At 33.3% G+C, this 17107-nt stretch overlaps 1 protein-coding gene across 4 annotated transcripts in view; it reads left to right on the top strand.

The window, feature by feature from the left end:
- The window catches only part of SLK (STE20 like kinase), an 81677-nt gene that overhangs the window by 19571 nt on the left and 44999 nt on the right, over positions 1 to 17107 (top strand). For 3 of the 4 annotated variants that reach the window (XM_010987117.3, XM_064488385.1, XM_064488386.1), the window contains exons 3-13: positions 73 to 121; positions 496 to 645; positions 5842 to 5914; positions 6078 to 6272; positions 6824 to 6905; positions 8284 to 8412; positions 8892 to 10247; positions 12340 to 12470; positions 12698 to 12821; positions 14328 to 14507; positions 16919 to 17011. In XM_010987117.3, coding sequence (XP_010985419.1) covers positions 73 to 121; positions 496 to 645; positions 5842 to 5914; positions 6078 to 6272; positions 6824 to 6905; positions 8284 to 8412; positions 8892 to 10247; positions 12340 to 12470; positions 12698 to 12821; positions 14328 to 14507; positions 16919 to 17011 — 2562 coding nt within the window. The remainder of the gene's footprint in view (positions 1 to 72; positions 122 to 495; positions 646 to 5841; positions 5915 to 6077; positions 6273 to 6823; positions 6906 to 8283; positions 8413 to 8891; positions 10248 to 12339; positions 12471 to 12697; positions 12822 to 14327; positions 14508 to 16918; positions 17012 to 17107) is intronic. The other variant, XM_010987118.3, reaches the window with a different exon arrangement.

The raw sequence follows: 17107 nt of genomic DNA on the forward strand, positions 1-17107 counted from the left end.
TTTTGCTAAATTGAAGAAAAACTACTTAGACTCAGTGTCATGTTAGATACATGCTTTTTTATTTGCCTGCAGATCCTCATTGAATTTTGTGCAGGTGGAGCAGTGGATGCTGTGATGCTTGGTAAACGCCTTTTTGTTCTTTATGTTATCTTGAATTATACTGTAAAAAGTCAAAGAATTTCAAACATTTTTATATATATATAAATATATATTACATATATATAAATATATTTTATATATATATATCTTATTTTTGAGTGAAGTTCAATAAGTTAAGAAATCAGCTTAATTATTTTTATATTCTTGGATAGTTGTAATAAAATTCTAAAATGAAATATTGAGTATAATATGTAGAGAAAGTAATTTTTATAGACACTTAGTTTTTAAAAAATAAATTCACTATATATGATCCTTGACAGTGATTGTAAAGGTATATAGCCTGCTGATATGTTTTCACTGTATAAAAATGCAGATTTGTTTACTTTTTCCTTATAGAGCTTGAGAGACCATTAACTGAGTCCCAAATACAAGTAGTTTGTAAACAGACTTTAGAGGCGTTGAACTACTTACATGATAATAAAATCATCCACAGAGATCTAAAGGCTGGCAACATTCTTTTCACCTTAGATGGAGATATTAAGTTGGGTAAGTTTATTCCATTAAATACAACATTTGAGTTTGTGCTCTGAGATTTCCCCTTATATGTTTGTAACTAAATGTTGTTTTGTTATGACTCAAATATGTGAAACATGGAGAATTACTCCATGTTAATTTTTAATTTTGAATAATTATGCATTAATTCCCAGAATTCCTAAGTATAGGCTCCTAATATAAAGACACTTTAAAAAGAAAGTAAAGGATGGATTTTTATTTTTAAAAAGGCACACTTTTAAAAGACTGGTTAATTATTTTTTCCCTTCAATTTTTATATGCAAACTTAATACTTGTAAATATAATACATTTAGAAAATGATATAGTAGCTAAAACTGCTAGCTTAGTTTTATCTTCATTTCCAAAATTCATATCTAGTGGTTTTCTTTTTACATGTTTTGTTTTATGCTTTACTTTATAGATAACTGTATCTTAAATTAACAAAGTAACTAACCTTAGTCTGAAAAGGATGCCTAAAATAAGTATAGGGACTATATTTTTAATTTTGTTTTTTATACTGGAGGAATAAATGATAATTTTATGTGAAGAAATAGATGTAGATTTTAGGTAGGAAACTAATTAATTTCATATATACATGTACAAATAAAAGAGAAAGTCCTCTTTAAGTATTTCCAAGATATGAATTTAAAGAAAATCTAGTGATGAAGTCTAAATCTGTGTATTTTGGAAGGATGTTAAAAGGATAAGATATATTCAAAAGCCATGTTGATAGCAGTGATCATAGTCATTTCATTTCACTTTGTCATGACATGCAAATTTGATATATTACTAAATTTGATATACTACTAAATTTTAACCTTTTTATAAGTAAACAGTTATATAGCTTAATGACTTGTAGCTTTGTAGACAGTAGCTTTGTGACCACCACCTAGATAAAGAAATAGAACTGTGTCTGGTACCTAGCAGCTCTTTCATGGGCCCATCTCAATCGCTGTCACTCCCTTCTTCAAGATAACCCGTTTCCTGACTTTTATAGTAATCACTTTCTTGTGTTTTTTTTAATGGCTCAATATTTATTTCTAGACATTAGAGTTTAGACTTACCCATATTTAAAACTGAGTTTTCTTTCAAGTCTTTTAATTTATGAGTCTCGCCTGCACCAGTTTCTTTCTTCTCTTTGTGTTTTATCTGTGGCGTGCATTCTCATGGGGTGCTTTCTCAAGGAAAGTTGGTTCTTTGGGGGCAAAAGAATTTCAGTGTTAAAATGATTATGACCCACCAAAGTACACAGATATATAGTATATCTTTGGCATTAAAATTTCGTGGGGGGAGGGAGGATTAGGACAAAATACCTTAAAAGGCTCCTAATGAGAGTGATGATGAAAAGAAGTTTGAGCAACACTGATCTATAAGACCTGGGCTGTTGGACCTGTAGGGTTTCTGTCATCTTGCATTTTGCTGGTTGCATACTCATGATGACTTTCTAAAGTTCCTCTCTGTATTTCTTTCAGTTTGCAGATGTATCCGAAAACCTCATCAGTCTCAAGTTTGATTTTTTGACAAGACTGTTGGTGGTTTTATGTTCTTTCATTGGGAGGCATGCAATACTTGCTTTTTGCTCTATTTTGATGTTAGCAGCTATTGATGCTTAATATCTAGGTCTGTTCTTTGATTGAAGGAGCCAAATGAATTCTGTCATTTTGTTTTCATTTATTATTTTTGATAATAATTTTGATATAATTATTTATCAGTTATTTCATTGTGTTCATTTATTATCATTATAAAATTAGAAATACTTATATAAGAAGACACTTCCCTTCAGCTATTTGGTTATTCAGGAGTATAATTCATATGGATAAGACAGGAAAAATGCTTGATTCTTTTTTTATTTATTTAGCTTTAAAGACAGTGAATTGGTTCTCTTTCTTTAGTTGGTGACCAGTATTTTTTAAAATGTTATTATTAATTCATGAATTTAATTTTATTTTGTAGTTTTCAAATCTGTTACATTTTTTATCCTTATTAAAGCTCACATTGTACCATCTTGGTCAATTGGAACCTCTTCAAGTTGGCTTGTTAATCTTTTTTGGCATGACTCTAGTAATCTTTGATAGCTTCCTTGTTGTCTGTTAGGTTGAGTTGTTTCAGGCTCATCGTGCATATTTCCTGCCTCAGACCTTCAAGAAGCCCTGAAGAAGTTTTAGCAGGATGTGGTGCTATTTTAAGACCACAGACTGCACGTTAGAGATGCTTACGGTTTCTGGACTGGCCTTCATTCTAGGCCTCTCCAAACACAGAGGTAGGCTCTCGTTGAGTGCCTATGTATTTCCTATTCAAATTCAGGATCAAGCCTTTTTTCCCCCTCTGTATTACATCTGTTATTTCCTTCTATCCTGAGAATCTTGGTTCTCAAGGACATTGATGATAGATTTGGAATATTCTGTAATTACTCATTTTAACTTTCATTTCTATATTCAGTGCTCACCACCAGTTCTTACGTTGATATCTCTTTGGTTATGTTGGTTGTCTGAAGTTCATTCTCTGGTGGATTTCTCTGGAAGGGCTCTCTGAGTTCTTATAAAATGATAATAGTTCTACCCTTTATACTTTGAAGGTCAGTTTTACTGGATAGAAAATCCTTGGCTCACATTTCTTTCCTTGAATATCTGAAATGTGTTACTCTGTTTTCTTCTGTCAGAAAGTGTTGTTGAAAGTCTGTTGATTATCTGATTTTCTTTCTCTTACAAGTCATGTGCTCTTTCTGCTAGATGCTAAAGAATTGTTTTCTTTGAAGGCCAACAATTTAACTAAACTTTTCTCCCCCTCTGCCAGGAATTTTTTCTGTAATTACAGATATGAGTATTTATTCTGTTCCCTTGCATTGATTTCCTTCTTTAGGGATGATTATTATATGTTGGGTTTGCCAATCGTAAGTATGTTGAACTTTCTCTCAAGTTCTTTTTTATCTTTCTTCATTTTTTTTTTCATTGAGGTGAAATGTAATTAGCAAAATTTAATCTCCTAACCATTTTTAAGTATACAGTTCTGTAGCATTAAGTACATTCATTTTGTTGTGCAACCGTCACCACTGTCCATCTCCAGAACTTTTTCATCTTCCGCAACTGAAACTCTGTACTCATTAAGCATTAGCTCCCCATTTCCTCCTTCCCCCAGCCCTTGGCAACCACCATTCTATTTTCTGTCTCTGTGAATTTGACTCCTCTAAGTACCTCATATAAGTGTAATCATACAGTATTTATCCTTTTGTGACTGGCTTATTTTACTTAGCATAATGTCTTTAAGTTTCACCCATGTTGTAGCATGTGTCAATTTCCTTTCTTTTTAAGGCTGAATAATATTCTGTTCTATATGTATATACACACCACACTTCATCCGTTCATCCATTGATAGACATTTTGGTTGCTTCCACCTTTTGGCTCTTGTGAATAATGCTGCTGTGAACATATGTGTACAATATCTGTTCAAGTCCCTGCTTTCAGTTCTTTGGGGTATAAACTTAGAAGTAGAATTGCTGGATCATATGGTAATTCTCTGTTTTATTTTTTGAGGAACCACCATAAAACCATTTTCCACAATGGCTGCACCATTTTACATTTTCACAGCAATGTACGAGGGTTCCAATTTCTTCACCTCCTTGCCGACACTTGTTATTTTCTGTATTTTTGATGATTGCTGTCCTAATGGGAGTGGCATGGTGATGCATGGGAATTTGTTATGTCTATTTGTTCTTGTATTCCTCCTTGTTCAGCCTTTATTTCAAAAATGATTTTTCATTTCTGTTTTCCCTTGAGTTCTGTCAACTCATTTCTGAATTTTAAAATTCTGACTTATGTTACTCTTTTGTCTCATCATTTTTTAAAATCTTGTAGCTCAGTTTGAATAGTATGTTACAATTTTGATCCATTTTTGGTACATTTTTCTGTAAATGTACTAAAATCTTATTTGAATACAGAAATGTACTTTGTGTAAAATAGTGCATACCATTAAAAGTAAGTATATTTTTGAAGATTTAGGAATGCTAAAATAGTTTTGAATTGGTTGACATTTAAAATAATTGCAATTTGTTTCATTAATTCATAAATACAGAGAACCTTCCATTTCTGTGACACCCTGTTAAGTGTACACAGATGTATATAGAACCATATTATCTTCACGAACCATATAATAAATTACAGTAACTGAATTTTTATGATGCTCTTACCAGATCACATTGTTGCAAATGGAAATAAGTATGTAAAAATGCTGTTTTAACAGACCAACATATATATGCCACATCATTGTAAGTAGAACTATAAAGCACATAGTGACCTTAATTTTCTCGTTTGCACAAAAATGAAGATGCCTTTTTGTCCCTCCTTAGTTTCTACTTCCTGCCTGTAAGTATGGTTAGAGAGGTATAAATGTTGACAGTGGACATTTGTTGTTTAGGCCTGTTTCTGGACCTCCTTTCCCAGTCACATGAGGGGAAAAATGTTAAAATGAATAGACTGTTAATAGGTTCTAGGGAAACACTAGAATAAGTACTGAGCTGACTTTGCCTAAGTAGAAAACCTCTTCTGGCAGGAATTTCATGTTGTGATCTCAGTCCCTTCCTGCAGAAACATGAGAAGTTGTAAGTTGAGGAAGTTGGGGTTAAGAGGGGTGGAGTGTCCTGAATACACCTATTTATGTTGCATTTTCTGCATATATCTTCCAAGTATAGTATGTTCTATTTACTTATGCATTTATTTAATTATGAAACATTAATGAAATATCTAACATAGTGAAAGACTTCATACACCATATTAGGAATAGGTAGCTGTCAGTCTGTTTTGAGCAAGAGAACCACATGGTCAAAAAAAGGAAAAAAGAACTGTATAATAGACACAAATAATTGGAATACAAGACAAGGTTTCATGAGTTTTAAGAATTCTACCAACAAAATATTGCGAAGGTTAAAATTATACATATGGTTAATAATAGTAGCTGCCATTTATTGTGTGTAAATTCTGTGCTAGGCCTTGGGGCATGAACACTAAGTACTGAATTTTTGGTATTTATTCAGTTTGGAGAATTGTGGCATGTGGAAGTTATTTCTCTTTCTGTTCTGCTTACCCTTTAGTAAGAGTGGCCTTCTTAAAGCCTTGATATGCTTATCCCTTATGTTGAATACAGTGAACTTTGCTTAAAAACTGTCATTAATACTTCTGTTTGATTATTTATTTCAAGCGGATTTTGGAGTATCAGCTAAAAACACAAGGACAATTCAAAGACGAGATTCCTTTATTGGCACACCCTATTGGTATGTGTTCAGTTTTATGGGTTTGCAGCATTAGTTATGTCAGCAGTTATTATTACTCATTAATTTTTTCCCACATAATTGATTATACTGTCTGTCTTTTATGTGGTTTGTAATCACTATTCTTAAGTTGAACATTTTAACTTTCAATTCTCTGTCTTCATAGGATGGCTCCTGAGGTAGTCATGTGTGAAACATCCAAGGACAGACCCTATGACTACAAAGCTGATGTTTGGTCCCTGGGTATCACTTTAATAGAAATGGCTGAGATAGAACCACCTCATCATGAATTAAATCCAATGCGAGTGCTGCTAAAAATAGCAAAGTCTGAGCCCCCTACGTTAGCACAGCCGTCAAAATGGTAAAGTATTCCTGAACAAAGCTTTTTAAAAAGCAAAACTTGATGCTTTATTCTTCCAACTTTCCAAAGGTATTCAAATTTAGGTACATGGTACGAAGACTATATGAAGTAGAAAACTGATTTTTGGTATATTTTCAAGACTTAAGGACCATGTAAACGCTTATAACTAACTTTCTGTAGAAATTAAAAAATACCAGTGATTTGATTTCTACATGAAAAATTTATTTCCTGTACTATGAGAAAGTGAGGCATTTATGTGGTTAGTTTATATTTGTGCAGTTTAATATAATAGAATAATTTTTGTGATTTTTAGCGTATTTATGAACATGAGTGTCTCAATGACTAAAACTATGAACCTACTTACATATATGTCTAACTTGTATTTATAGATGAATGACTTATGAAATACTAATATTCACATTAACTAGTTTTCTTATGTTGAATTCACATTATCCCATACATAAGAGAACTTAAGCATAATTTATCAGAGTTTTTATTTTAATAACAAGAAAGTAAAATAGAATGTCATTATAAAAATTTTTCTTTTGAAGGTCTTCAAATTTTAAGGACTTTCTAAAGAAATGCTTGGAAAAAAATGTGGATTCCAGATGGAACACATCTCAGCTCCTGCAGGTAGGATAAGAGTAGTATGATAACAGCAGACCGTGTGATTTTTGTAACATCTCTTTAAGATTACAGTTTCAGGCGGAAGGATATAGCTCAGTGGTAGAGTGCGTGCCTAGCATGCACAAGGTCCTGGGTTCAATCCCCAGTTCCTCCATTAAGAAAAGAAAGAAAGAAACTTAATAACCCCCCCACCCAAATTAAAAATAAATAAAGGAAAAAAGAAAAAGAAGAATAGTTTCAGATTGATTCAGTGTGCCTTCTTTCCACTTGAGTTTTCCTGTGGAAACTCAAAATACATTGTAGTAGTTAACATTTGCTTTGCAAACATACCTGCTGCTGTTAATAAAAGATATTTAGCTTCTAAGTGCTTCCTCCTATGCTTTTTTGATTCAGTCTGTGTTCTTTTCATTTTGTTTAGTTATTTGCATTTTGTCAGTTACTTCCATTTTTGTCTGTCCAGTTACTGGAAAGCAAGCACCTTGGCGGCAGGAGCCATGAGCTAATTAATTTTTTTTGATGTCTCTTACAATGAGGGTAAATTTTCAGTAAATATTACTGATTTTAAAGAAAAGGTGTTAAAGTGATTGGATAATTTTGTTTTATAGCAGGAGCTGTTTGTATCATTTGAAATGAAGTTTTGTCAAATAACAGTACAGGCGGACAAACAGAATGACTAGTCTAGAGGCAGTTACTGTTAGGTTGAGTTATTGTGTAACTCCTACATTACAGTTTTTAAGGTTGATCTGTTTATCTAGGGGGGGAAGCAGGAAAAATTGCCTTGCTCTGTGCAACAAAAGTATCCCTGGAACACACTTTCTCTCCTTATTTCACCATCCCCACATTTGAAAGCCTTAGTCTGTGACAGACATCAAGTGCTGAGTGTACAGGGATGAATAAAATATCTTCTTACTCTTAAGAGTATTAGAATTATGTCAAAAAAGCAGGTGTTGTAGACACTTTTAACAGAACTCCAAAGCTTTTTGTAATTCTTTTATTGAGGCTTTTATACAAGATATAATTGTATTGTTACTTTTTACGAACTAGTAATGCACTTGAAACCTGCTTTAAATTTTAAATTTTAGGTTGTGAAATTTTCAAACATACAGAAAAGTACATGTACCTACTACTCATATGTAATATATTTTTGACATGCTTCCTTCAGATTCTTAAAAAAAAAAAGATATATAGTTGCTGGCAGCCCCTACTCCTGCTCAGTCCCCTCCCCCTCTTTCCTTCCTCAGATGTAACATCATCTGAAGTTTTGTATTTTTCTTACTTATATGCCTATATTTTACCACATAATAATGTCTTTTATGTATTTTAAACTTACTCTACAAGCATTTTGGCTGTTACACTGAGCATACTTTTTTTAATGATCAAACAGCATCCTTTTGTTACTGTTGATTCCAACAAACCAATTCGAGAGTTGATTGCAGAGGCAAAGGCTGAAGTAACAGAAGAAGTTGAAGATGGCAAAGAGGAGGATGATGATGAGGAAGCAGAAAATTCTCTGGTCAGTATTTAGAAAGGAAATTTCATTTAGGTAATTTTTAGATTTGAGTTTTAAGGTATGATTGCACCAATAACAAAGAATTAATTTGGAAAAGAATATGAAAACAAATATAGGTATATATATGCAGGACTGGGACATTATGCTGTATACCAGAAATTAATACATTGTAATTGACTATACTTTAATTAAAAAAAAATTAATTGTTGGCTAGCAATACAAAACTTTTAATTTTAGAGGTGCAGAATAATAACAAGTTTGCTTTTTGCTATCCATTTTTGTCACATGTATTTGAAAATTTGTCAGTTCTTTAAATTATTTTTATAATTTCATCAAATTTACTGAATAAAGATATTAAATCATTATATGTATGAATTAAATCATTTATATATAAAATAATTCATATATATACATGAAACATTGTTTTGGTCACCATTTTGAAGTTACGTTTTAACACTAAAAATGTGTGAAATCTTTTTTAGCCAATACCTGCAAGTAAACGTGCCTCCTCTGACCTTAGTATTGCCAGTTCTGAAGAAGATAAGCTTTCACAAAATGCTTGTATTTTGGAATCTGTCTCAGAAAAAACAGAACGTAATACTTCTGAGGATAAGTTTAACAGTAAAGTTCTTACTGAAAAACCCACCACTGATGAGCCTGAAAAAGCTGCAGTGGGTATTAATGACCACGTTAATGATGCTCCTTTAGAAGCTATGGCTGAACTCCATAATAGAACAGCAATAATCAAGGAAAATGGGAGCGAGGAAGAGAGACCCAAGCTTGAAAATCTACTTGGCACAGAAGGCCATGAAACAGTGGACATTAATTCAGTCAATGAAAGAAAAGAAAATATAATGATAACTTCAGAAACAAATATTGAACAGAATCTGAAACCCGAGGAAGAAAGGGATCAGGAAAAGCAACAGATATTTGAAAATAAGGTTATAAAAACTGAAGAAATTGAAGATACTGCTATTCAAACAATGGATTTAGTTTCTCAAGAGACTGGAGAAAAAGAGGTGGATGTTCAGGCAGTTGAAAATGAAGTTGAGCTTACAAAGGAAGACACCCAAGAGAAATTGGGAAAAGATGACAAAACTGAAAAAGATGTGGTCAGTGATACAAGCAATGTGATAGGGACAGAGGAGGCAGTAGATGTGCCTCCAAAGGCAGCTGGAAACAGTCCTGTGGATGCTCAGAGCAGTGATGGGAAAGAAGTGGGTGAAGTAGGTCAGAAGTTAGTGAGTAAGCCCACAGAGGGTCCTGAGGCTGGTGGTACTGAGGAATTTCCTATTAAAGAAATAGCTGAAACAAATGAGATAGATAAAAAACCTATAGAAGGAAAAGGTGAGGAACAATTAATCAGCAGTTCAGAGAACATAGTGGAGACCAATGAAGAACCTGGGACAAATCAAGTTGAGGATATTACTGAATCAATTAACGCTGAAGGAATAGAGATCAGAAGTGCAAAAAAAGCTTTAGAAAGTGAAACTCAGGATGCTCCTAAAGCCACTGCTCAGATAGATGCAGAGCAAGAAGAAATTCCATATGAAGTGCCAATTGAAACAGAACCCCGAGTTACTGCCGCTTCACATCCCAGTGAACCTCAGCCTGCTCCAGTACCCAGTATTAATATCAACCCTGAAGAAGCAGAAAATAAAGGGGAAATAGGTGCTTTGTCAAAAACTGAAACCATGTTACCAGAATCTGAGAGTCAAAAGGAAAATGATACTGATTCAGGCACTGGTTCCACTGCTGATAATAGCAGCATTGACTTGAATTTATCCATCTCTAGCTTCCTAAGCAAAACTAAAGACAGTGGATCAATATCTTTACAAGTAAGTATATATGGGTCCTTGTTTGGGTTTTTCTTTGTCATTTGGCAGTTGAGAGTTTATGTGAAACTGATGTCTTGAAAACAAAACAACACTAAATCAGTGTAGTATTAACCCTATGAAATTCTTAGGGCCTAAGAAGTCAGTCATTTAAAAGAAAACCTAGAGATTCTAGGTGTAATTTTTAATTTTTTGGTAGCACCTACCTGTTTTGCCAACTTGACATAAATATTGTAATATAGTTGCTTATTGCAATTTGGGTTCTCTTTGCTCGTGTTGAGGTATTATTTTAGCAAGAATCAGTAATAAATAAAAGAATTGAGGACTTGAACGAATGATCTCTTTTTAAGAATGTTTAGGGTACAAACAGCCCTTGATTTACCACTGGCCCATGCAGGTGACTCCTGCCTTCTCAGTCATAGCCATCACTACTGCCATGAGAATCAGACATTAAAAACCCAGAACACTTGGAGCTGTTGGAGCATAACTCTCAAATCTTAATGTGCTTATGAGTTAGTAGGGCTATGTAGAAGTATGGAGTGGGGCTAAAGAATCAATACTTGTAACAAAAAAATCCCTTGGAATTCTCATGCAGATGAGCCACGGGCTACTTACGGACTCTGGGTCGACAGGTAGCAGAAAAGCAGGAACAACTTAGGAAAACAGACCTTTGGGACATGACTCTAGTGTGACTGATTGGCATGCCTGTCTGCCCCAAATCATTACATGTATTGCCTATGGCCTTCAGTTTTCAGTTTATTTTGTTTCATTGACTGAAATTCCATTAATCTGAAGTTCATTCACTGACTTAATAGTTAGCATTTCCGAAAAATGCAGAGGCGATGTTAACTGTGGATACTTCAGTAAGAACTGAAGAAATGGAAAATTTGGAGGATACAGGGAGGTAGATCTGTTTTTGGAGCATGCCCACTTTAGAGTTTAGAGGAAGTCTGGATAGGGTGGCCATAGTCCAGGGCGTAGGGAGAGGAGCATGTGGTTACTGGATGCCTAGGGAACAGAACAGTAAGAGGTTGCAGAAAGGTGACTGGAAGTTGCCAAATAGAAACTTAAAAATGCTGATGCATTTTGCATGTGGTGTTTTCACATTCCCCTTTTGCTCCCTCTGCTTTCTAATCTTTCCCCCTTATCAAAAGTAAGTAATTATCTGTTCTCAATACTTACATGTTTACGGAAATGTATCTATAGCACTGTTACACTTTTGTTATTTCTATTTGCATTTAAAAAGTTAGGAGTGAGGAGCTTGGTCTTGATAAAGAATTTTAGGCAACAGCTAACAGGCAGATCTGGTACTTTGGGGGATGTGGTAGAGGTGCTGTCTTTCTAGTAACTGTAAAATCACACATCCATCTTTGGCCCTGAGATGGAGGAGGGCTGCTGGTATTGTTGATGAAACATTTTGATTCCCAGTCCTGGCCCTGTTTAAACGTTATCAGGCAGGCGGGGGGAGGGTGTAGCTCAGTGAAAGAGTGCATGCTTAGCATGCATGAGGTCCTAGTTCAATCCCCCAGTACCTCTGTTTAAAAAACAAACAAACCTAACTACCCCTCCTAAAGAGAACATTTTAAAGGTTGCCTGGGGGCTTTTTCAGTAAAATTCTTACATACCCTCAGACCTGTTGATTTGGATTCTTTAAGGGATGAGCCCCAAGAATTCATTTTTAACTGCTGTGTGAGTGGTTCTAAAACAGAAAAGCAGAGGTAACTGAGAACCTACTAGGTAAAAAGAGGAAGGAAAAAATGGTGAAAGTTGTACCAATTACTCATTTATATGAATTGCTCATTACCACTTGTGCCTAATTATGATGTATCATAAAAATTGTATATGCACATCATCAAAACACATAATTTCACTTGAAAAAAATTTGATTTCATCTGTAAAATTATGTGAAAGTCAGGTGAAGTATAAGAGGATATAACTGATTCCAAAGATGAGTCTTAATGCTTTGTATTCATACTTTATATGTATAGTTTTCATAGTCTTCATAGCTGTTCAGTTTTTTGTTTTTAAAGAAGAAAATGTTTTCTATCTGTAGTATTCCCCATATAAAGCCTAACTAAAATAAAATCTCACTCAGGAAACCAGAAGACAAAAGAAAACATTGAAGAAAACACGCAAATTTGTTGTTGATGGTGTAGAAGTGAGTGTAACAACGTCAAAGATAGTTACAGATAGTGATTCCAAAACTGAAGAATTGAGGTTTCTTAGGTGAGTAGAGAAACAACATAATTAAAACTGATTTTGTGACTTGTCAGTCTCTGCGGAGTCTGAAGAATAGAGAAACAAGAGTAAAGTCTTGTCTAATTTTGGATTATCCTTTTGTTACTTGTCCACTTGAAAAGAAAGTTATTTTTGAAAGTTTTTTCTTTTAAAACATTACATCAGAGATGTAATTTTTGCTGTCTTCCTCTATCATTGCCATTAAATTTTATCAGACGTCAAGAACTTCGGGAATTAAGATTTCTTCAAAAAGAAGAGCAAAGAGCCCAGCAGCAGCTTAACAGCAAACTGCAGCAACAGCGAGAACAAATTTTCCGGCGTTTTGAGCAAGAGATGATGGTAAAGTCCTGGAATTTTGTACCATTTTGTTAATAATGAAATTTAGTGCTTAAAAAAAAACCCCCATTAACGGCAGGTTTTAGAACCTGTTCTCTGATTACTAGACTTCTCTGGCTTTGTGGTGTATTTCAGGCCTTTAGCTTTTGGTGTTCTGGATGCTTTCTTTTCTCTTTCTTTTCCTTCCTTCCTTCCTTCCTTCCCCTTCCTTCCCCTTCCTTTTCCTTCTCCTTCTCTTTTCTTTTTGCCTGACATACTGTGTGGTGGGTGTCTTCATTTTCCTTTGATTAAAATCTGTCGTGAAAACCTGGAATCATGAAGCTAGTAGATGGTTTACGAAGTTCTTAGGTGTGCCTATCGCTGGATAATTTTTTATTGTTACAATTTGACCTCTCAGATCTAGAATCCAAGATTTTAATCCAGTCTAGAGATGTTGTCTTCAAACTTGGCTGAGTATTAGAACTTCTTGGGGATTTTTCAAAATACTTCTCTGGCTACTACAGTTAGGCTTCCACATCCCTTTTCACAGCTGCTAGAGTAGTTAGTGCTTACTTGTCAAGGGTAATTGTCACTGAGTCTTTCAGTTTTTACCTTGTGTCCAAAATTGGAAAAGGAATTATTAATTTGATATAAAATTTCAGTAACTTATATTGAACATCTAGCTTAATGTAGGTTAGAAAAAAGGTCATTTGAAATGTTACAGGATTCATGTTTTGAATATAGTTCTTTTGTTGTTCTTATAATTTTAGGTGGTAAGGATTGTTTTTTGTGAAGTGTGTGGCATTGCTGATAATATATGTTGGATCATTACTGAGAATTGCTAAGAAAATAATGAACTTTTGTTCTCATTGAGTATTTTTATAGTACTTACATTCTGTTTTTTCGGAACCTTGTAAAAACTGTTTCTCCCCCCTCATATTTTCCAAAATGTTTTGCTTTTTGATTTTTTAAAAGAAAACACCCTTAGAAATATTTAACTCTATATCTAAAGTTGCAGTGTTACTCAGGTATTATATTGGCAGGAATCTTTTGTTGAAAGAGTAGATTTATAATTCCAAAAGATTCTTGCAATGAAATAGGAAGTTTATTTTAGGAATCTTAATGAGGAAGAGTAAATCTGAAAATGGTACATTAGTAAAATAGACTTCAAATAAAACCTTTGATTTATCAAAAATCCAAAATTTTATAGGATAAATACTGAAATTTTTCTTACTTTAGTATTTCATAGCAACTGTGGATATTCTGGATTGTCTAAAAATTCTGAACATTCTACTTCTTGTAGAATAGAAAAAAGTATTTTCTATATTAGAAAAAAATGAAATGCTCATCTTTTTGAAAAAATTTTGAAACATATTTTAGTGCATTTGACTTGTTCAGTATTGCAAAGGATACAGATCACATCACTAAATTTAAATGCCAGTTGTATGCTCTTAGTAAACACTTTTAGAATAATGAGTTAATATAAGTGATAAAAAAAGTTAAATGATCTTGAGCTACATCATTTTACAGAGCAAGAAGCGACAATATGACCAAGAAATTGAGAATCTAGAGAAACAACAGAAACAGACTATTGAACGTCTAGAACAAGAACACACAAATCGCTTGCGAGATGAAGCCAAACGCATTAAAGGAGAACAAGAGAAAGAGTTGTCCAAATTTCAGAATATGTTAAAGAACCGAAAGAAGGAGGTAAGTGTAACTACTGTTTTTAATGTACATTTAAGACTGAGGAATTAGGAATAATGCTTGCTAGTTAAATGGCACTCATCCATTCTTTCTTTCAGTGTCCCCAAGCAGTCCCGTAGGGTAGTGGTGAGGTCAGATCTTATCTCATTTTACTGCCAAGAAAACTGGAGTAGAAGAGGTTTTAATGGCCTGTTCAAGTTCACAAACTACCATTAAATGTCTAGCTAACCCTTGAATTAAGTCTTCAAATTGAGGCTAATCCATTTTCCTTTCAATCTATTGTTCCTCCTTTATTAATGCAGCATTTAAGGCCTGATACAGTAATGTATTTTTTCAAGAAAACAATTTTCTGTTTGCAGGTGGTAACAAAAATTTATCTTAATTTTTATTTTCAGTATTTAATTCATACTTAAAAATTTTTTTCTTGATCAGCTTGATGACCTTTTTTGGATGCTGTGTCAAAACAAAAGCTGAGTAACCTGAAATTTGAGATAATATCTATAAGTTTATCACATTTTGAGTTACTTTGAAGACTCACAGGTGGAAGATATCTGTAAAGTCATTTGATTAGAATGAATTTTTTAATTTTTTCTGAAACTGTTCCATATTGTCATAGAATCTATTTGTGGTATTATTTATTATGAAAGATTGTCATTAATTCAGAAAGAAGATTTACATATTAGTGTACCTTTTTCTTTTCAAATTAAAATAAAACTAAGTGAGCTTTACATATTAACATTTTTCAGAAGTAATTTTATAATTTATTCTGTTCCTTTAGTGTAGGAGGAGAATTTACCTTTTCATGATATAGAAGACCCCCAGGACAATATTATGATCCATTCTATTAGAATTGGAACAGAAAAATCTCAAACTAATGAATACATTTTTCACTTTTGTTGCTTGTCCCAAATACTCAGATTAATTGATTTTAACAATGAAATTATGCAGAAAATGGAGCATCATATTGCTGAACTTGAGGATTTTCTTTAAAAAACATAGAATCAAGTGTTAATAAATATAGTGCATTCTATGATTTCTTTAGGTAACGATGAGTAAAATGGTATATAATTTCATCTGATGTGGCTACCATTTCTAAAAATTACTGTTTTGTTACTTTTATATTTTATATAGAATTGCTCTATATATCGTGACATGACTTTACTGAGACTAAATGTTAATTTTCTTGAAACCATGTGTAGTTTTTATTGAGAGGTAATTTTTTAATATCAGATTAAGTTAAAAATTTTTTACAGAAGTATATGATTTAATTTTAGACATATAAAAGTCTCTAGTTACTACTGTCATGGGGTAGGAGAGATTTAGCCAGTGAACGTGTTTGATATCATGGCATGCATATTTTAAATAATTATGTATTTTTTTCCTTATTGCTAAACTTCTTGCATTGGGGAGTCTCTTCCTTTTAATGGTGATTTGGTTTCATGAGAGATTACTGATGGGAAATTTAAAATACACTATATTAAATCAAAATCAGTCTCTTTCACGGACCATCAATAGCATGTGGTGATTTGGAATCTGGTTGCTTTTGGTGCTTCTACTTGTAAACACTTGATCATTTTTCATAGCTGGATTACAGATCTATTATTAGGTGGAATGTATGAATAGGATTTTGTAATGATTAAAAGAAGGAGCTCTAAAATACACCTCATTTAGTAATATACTTTATCTGGTATAATAAATCATAGCATACTAAACTATTATTTTATGAGCACTTAGTAATATTTTAAAGATTTTAAAGTTGACAATTGATTTTGGCATAAATTATCATCAGAGGAGAATGTTACTCTAATCCAACAACCGACTCATGAGATATGTTCATTTTTAATCACACCATGTATAAGATGGTGTTTTATGAAAAAAGAAACGTAGTGTCCATTTATCTCTCCTTTGTGTATTCCAAGGCTTACTTTCTCTTCTGGTCTCATTAAGTGGGGTTTTATTTAGAATTATTTCTTTGGTTTTATCAAGCCAATTATGAAATTTTGCATTTTTATAAATGAATGGGATTAGTTTTCCTTATATCCAGTATTTCAAACAATGTCAAATATGTTTATAATTTTATAATCTTTCAAGGTCATTTGAATTTATCACCTTTAGTTCAGCATCAGCACCGCAAGTAATTCTTTACTGATTGTCTTTGGATCTTTAAGAGAGAAGATATGGAGGGATAATTAAGCAACTAATTAACTTTTATGTGGTGTACTGTCTCTTTCTGCACTGAGATGAAGCATGTTCTATCCTTTCATTCTTTTTCACCAAACTAACACCTGTGCTAATGCATGTTGAAAGGAACTTTTTAACAGCTTTAATATTTGACTTGTAGCTTGTCTGCTCACATAAATGCTTGCTGTGGAGAAAGTATTTTTCCCCACCTCCTGCATGCTTATACACTGTAGGTTATAAATGAAGTGGAGAAAGCACCCAAAGAGCTGAGAAAAGAGCTCATGAAACGCAGGAAAGAGGAGCTTGCACAAAGCCAGCATGCTCAGGTAACAGCAGCAGCTTACTGCTACTAAAAACAGAAAGCGGCATTATTCTCACAGCTCAGTAAACCATAGCTGATAGGGTAAATTCTGTGCTTACTA

Source organism: Camelus dromedarius, chromosome 8 (assembly GCF_036321535.1).
Source record: "Camelus dromedarius isolate mCamDro1 chromosome 8, mCamDro1.pat, whole genome shotgun sequence".
Taxonomy (NCBI): domain Eukaryota; kingdom Metazoa; phylum Chordata; class Mammalia; order Artiodactyla; family Camelidae; genus Camelus; species Camelus dromedarius.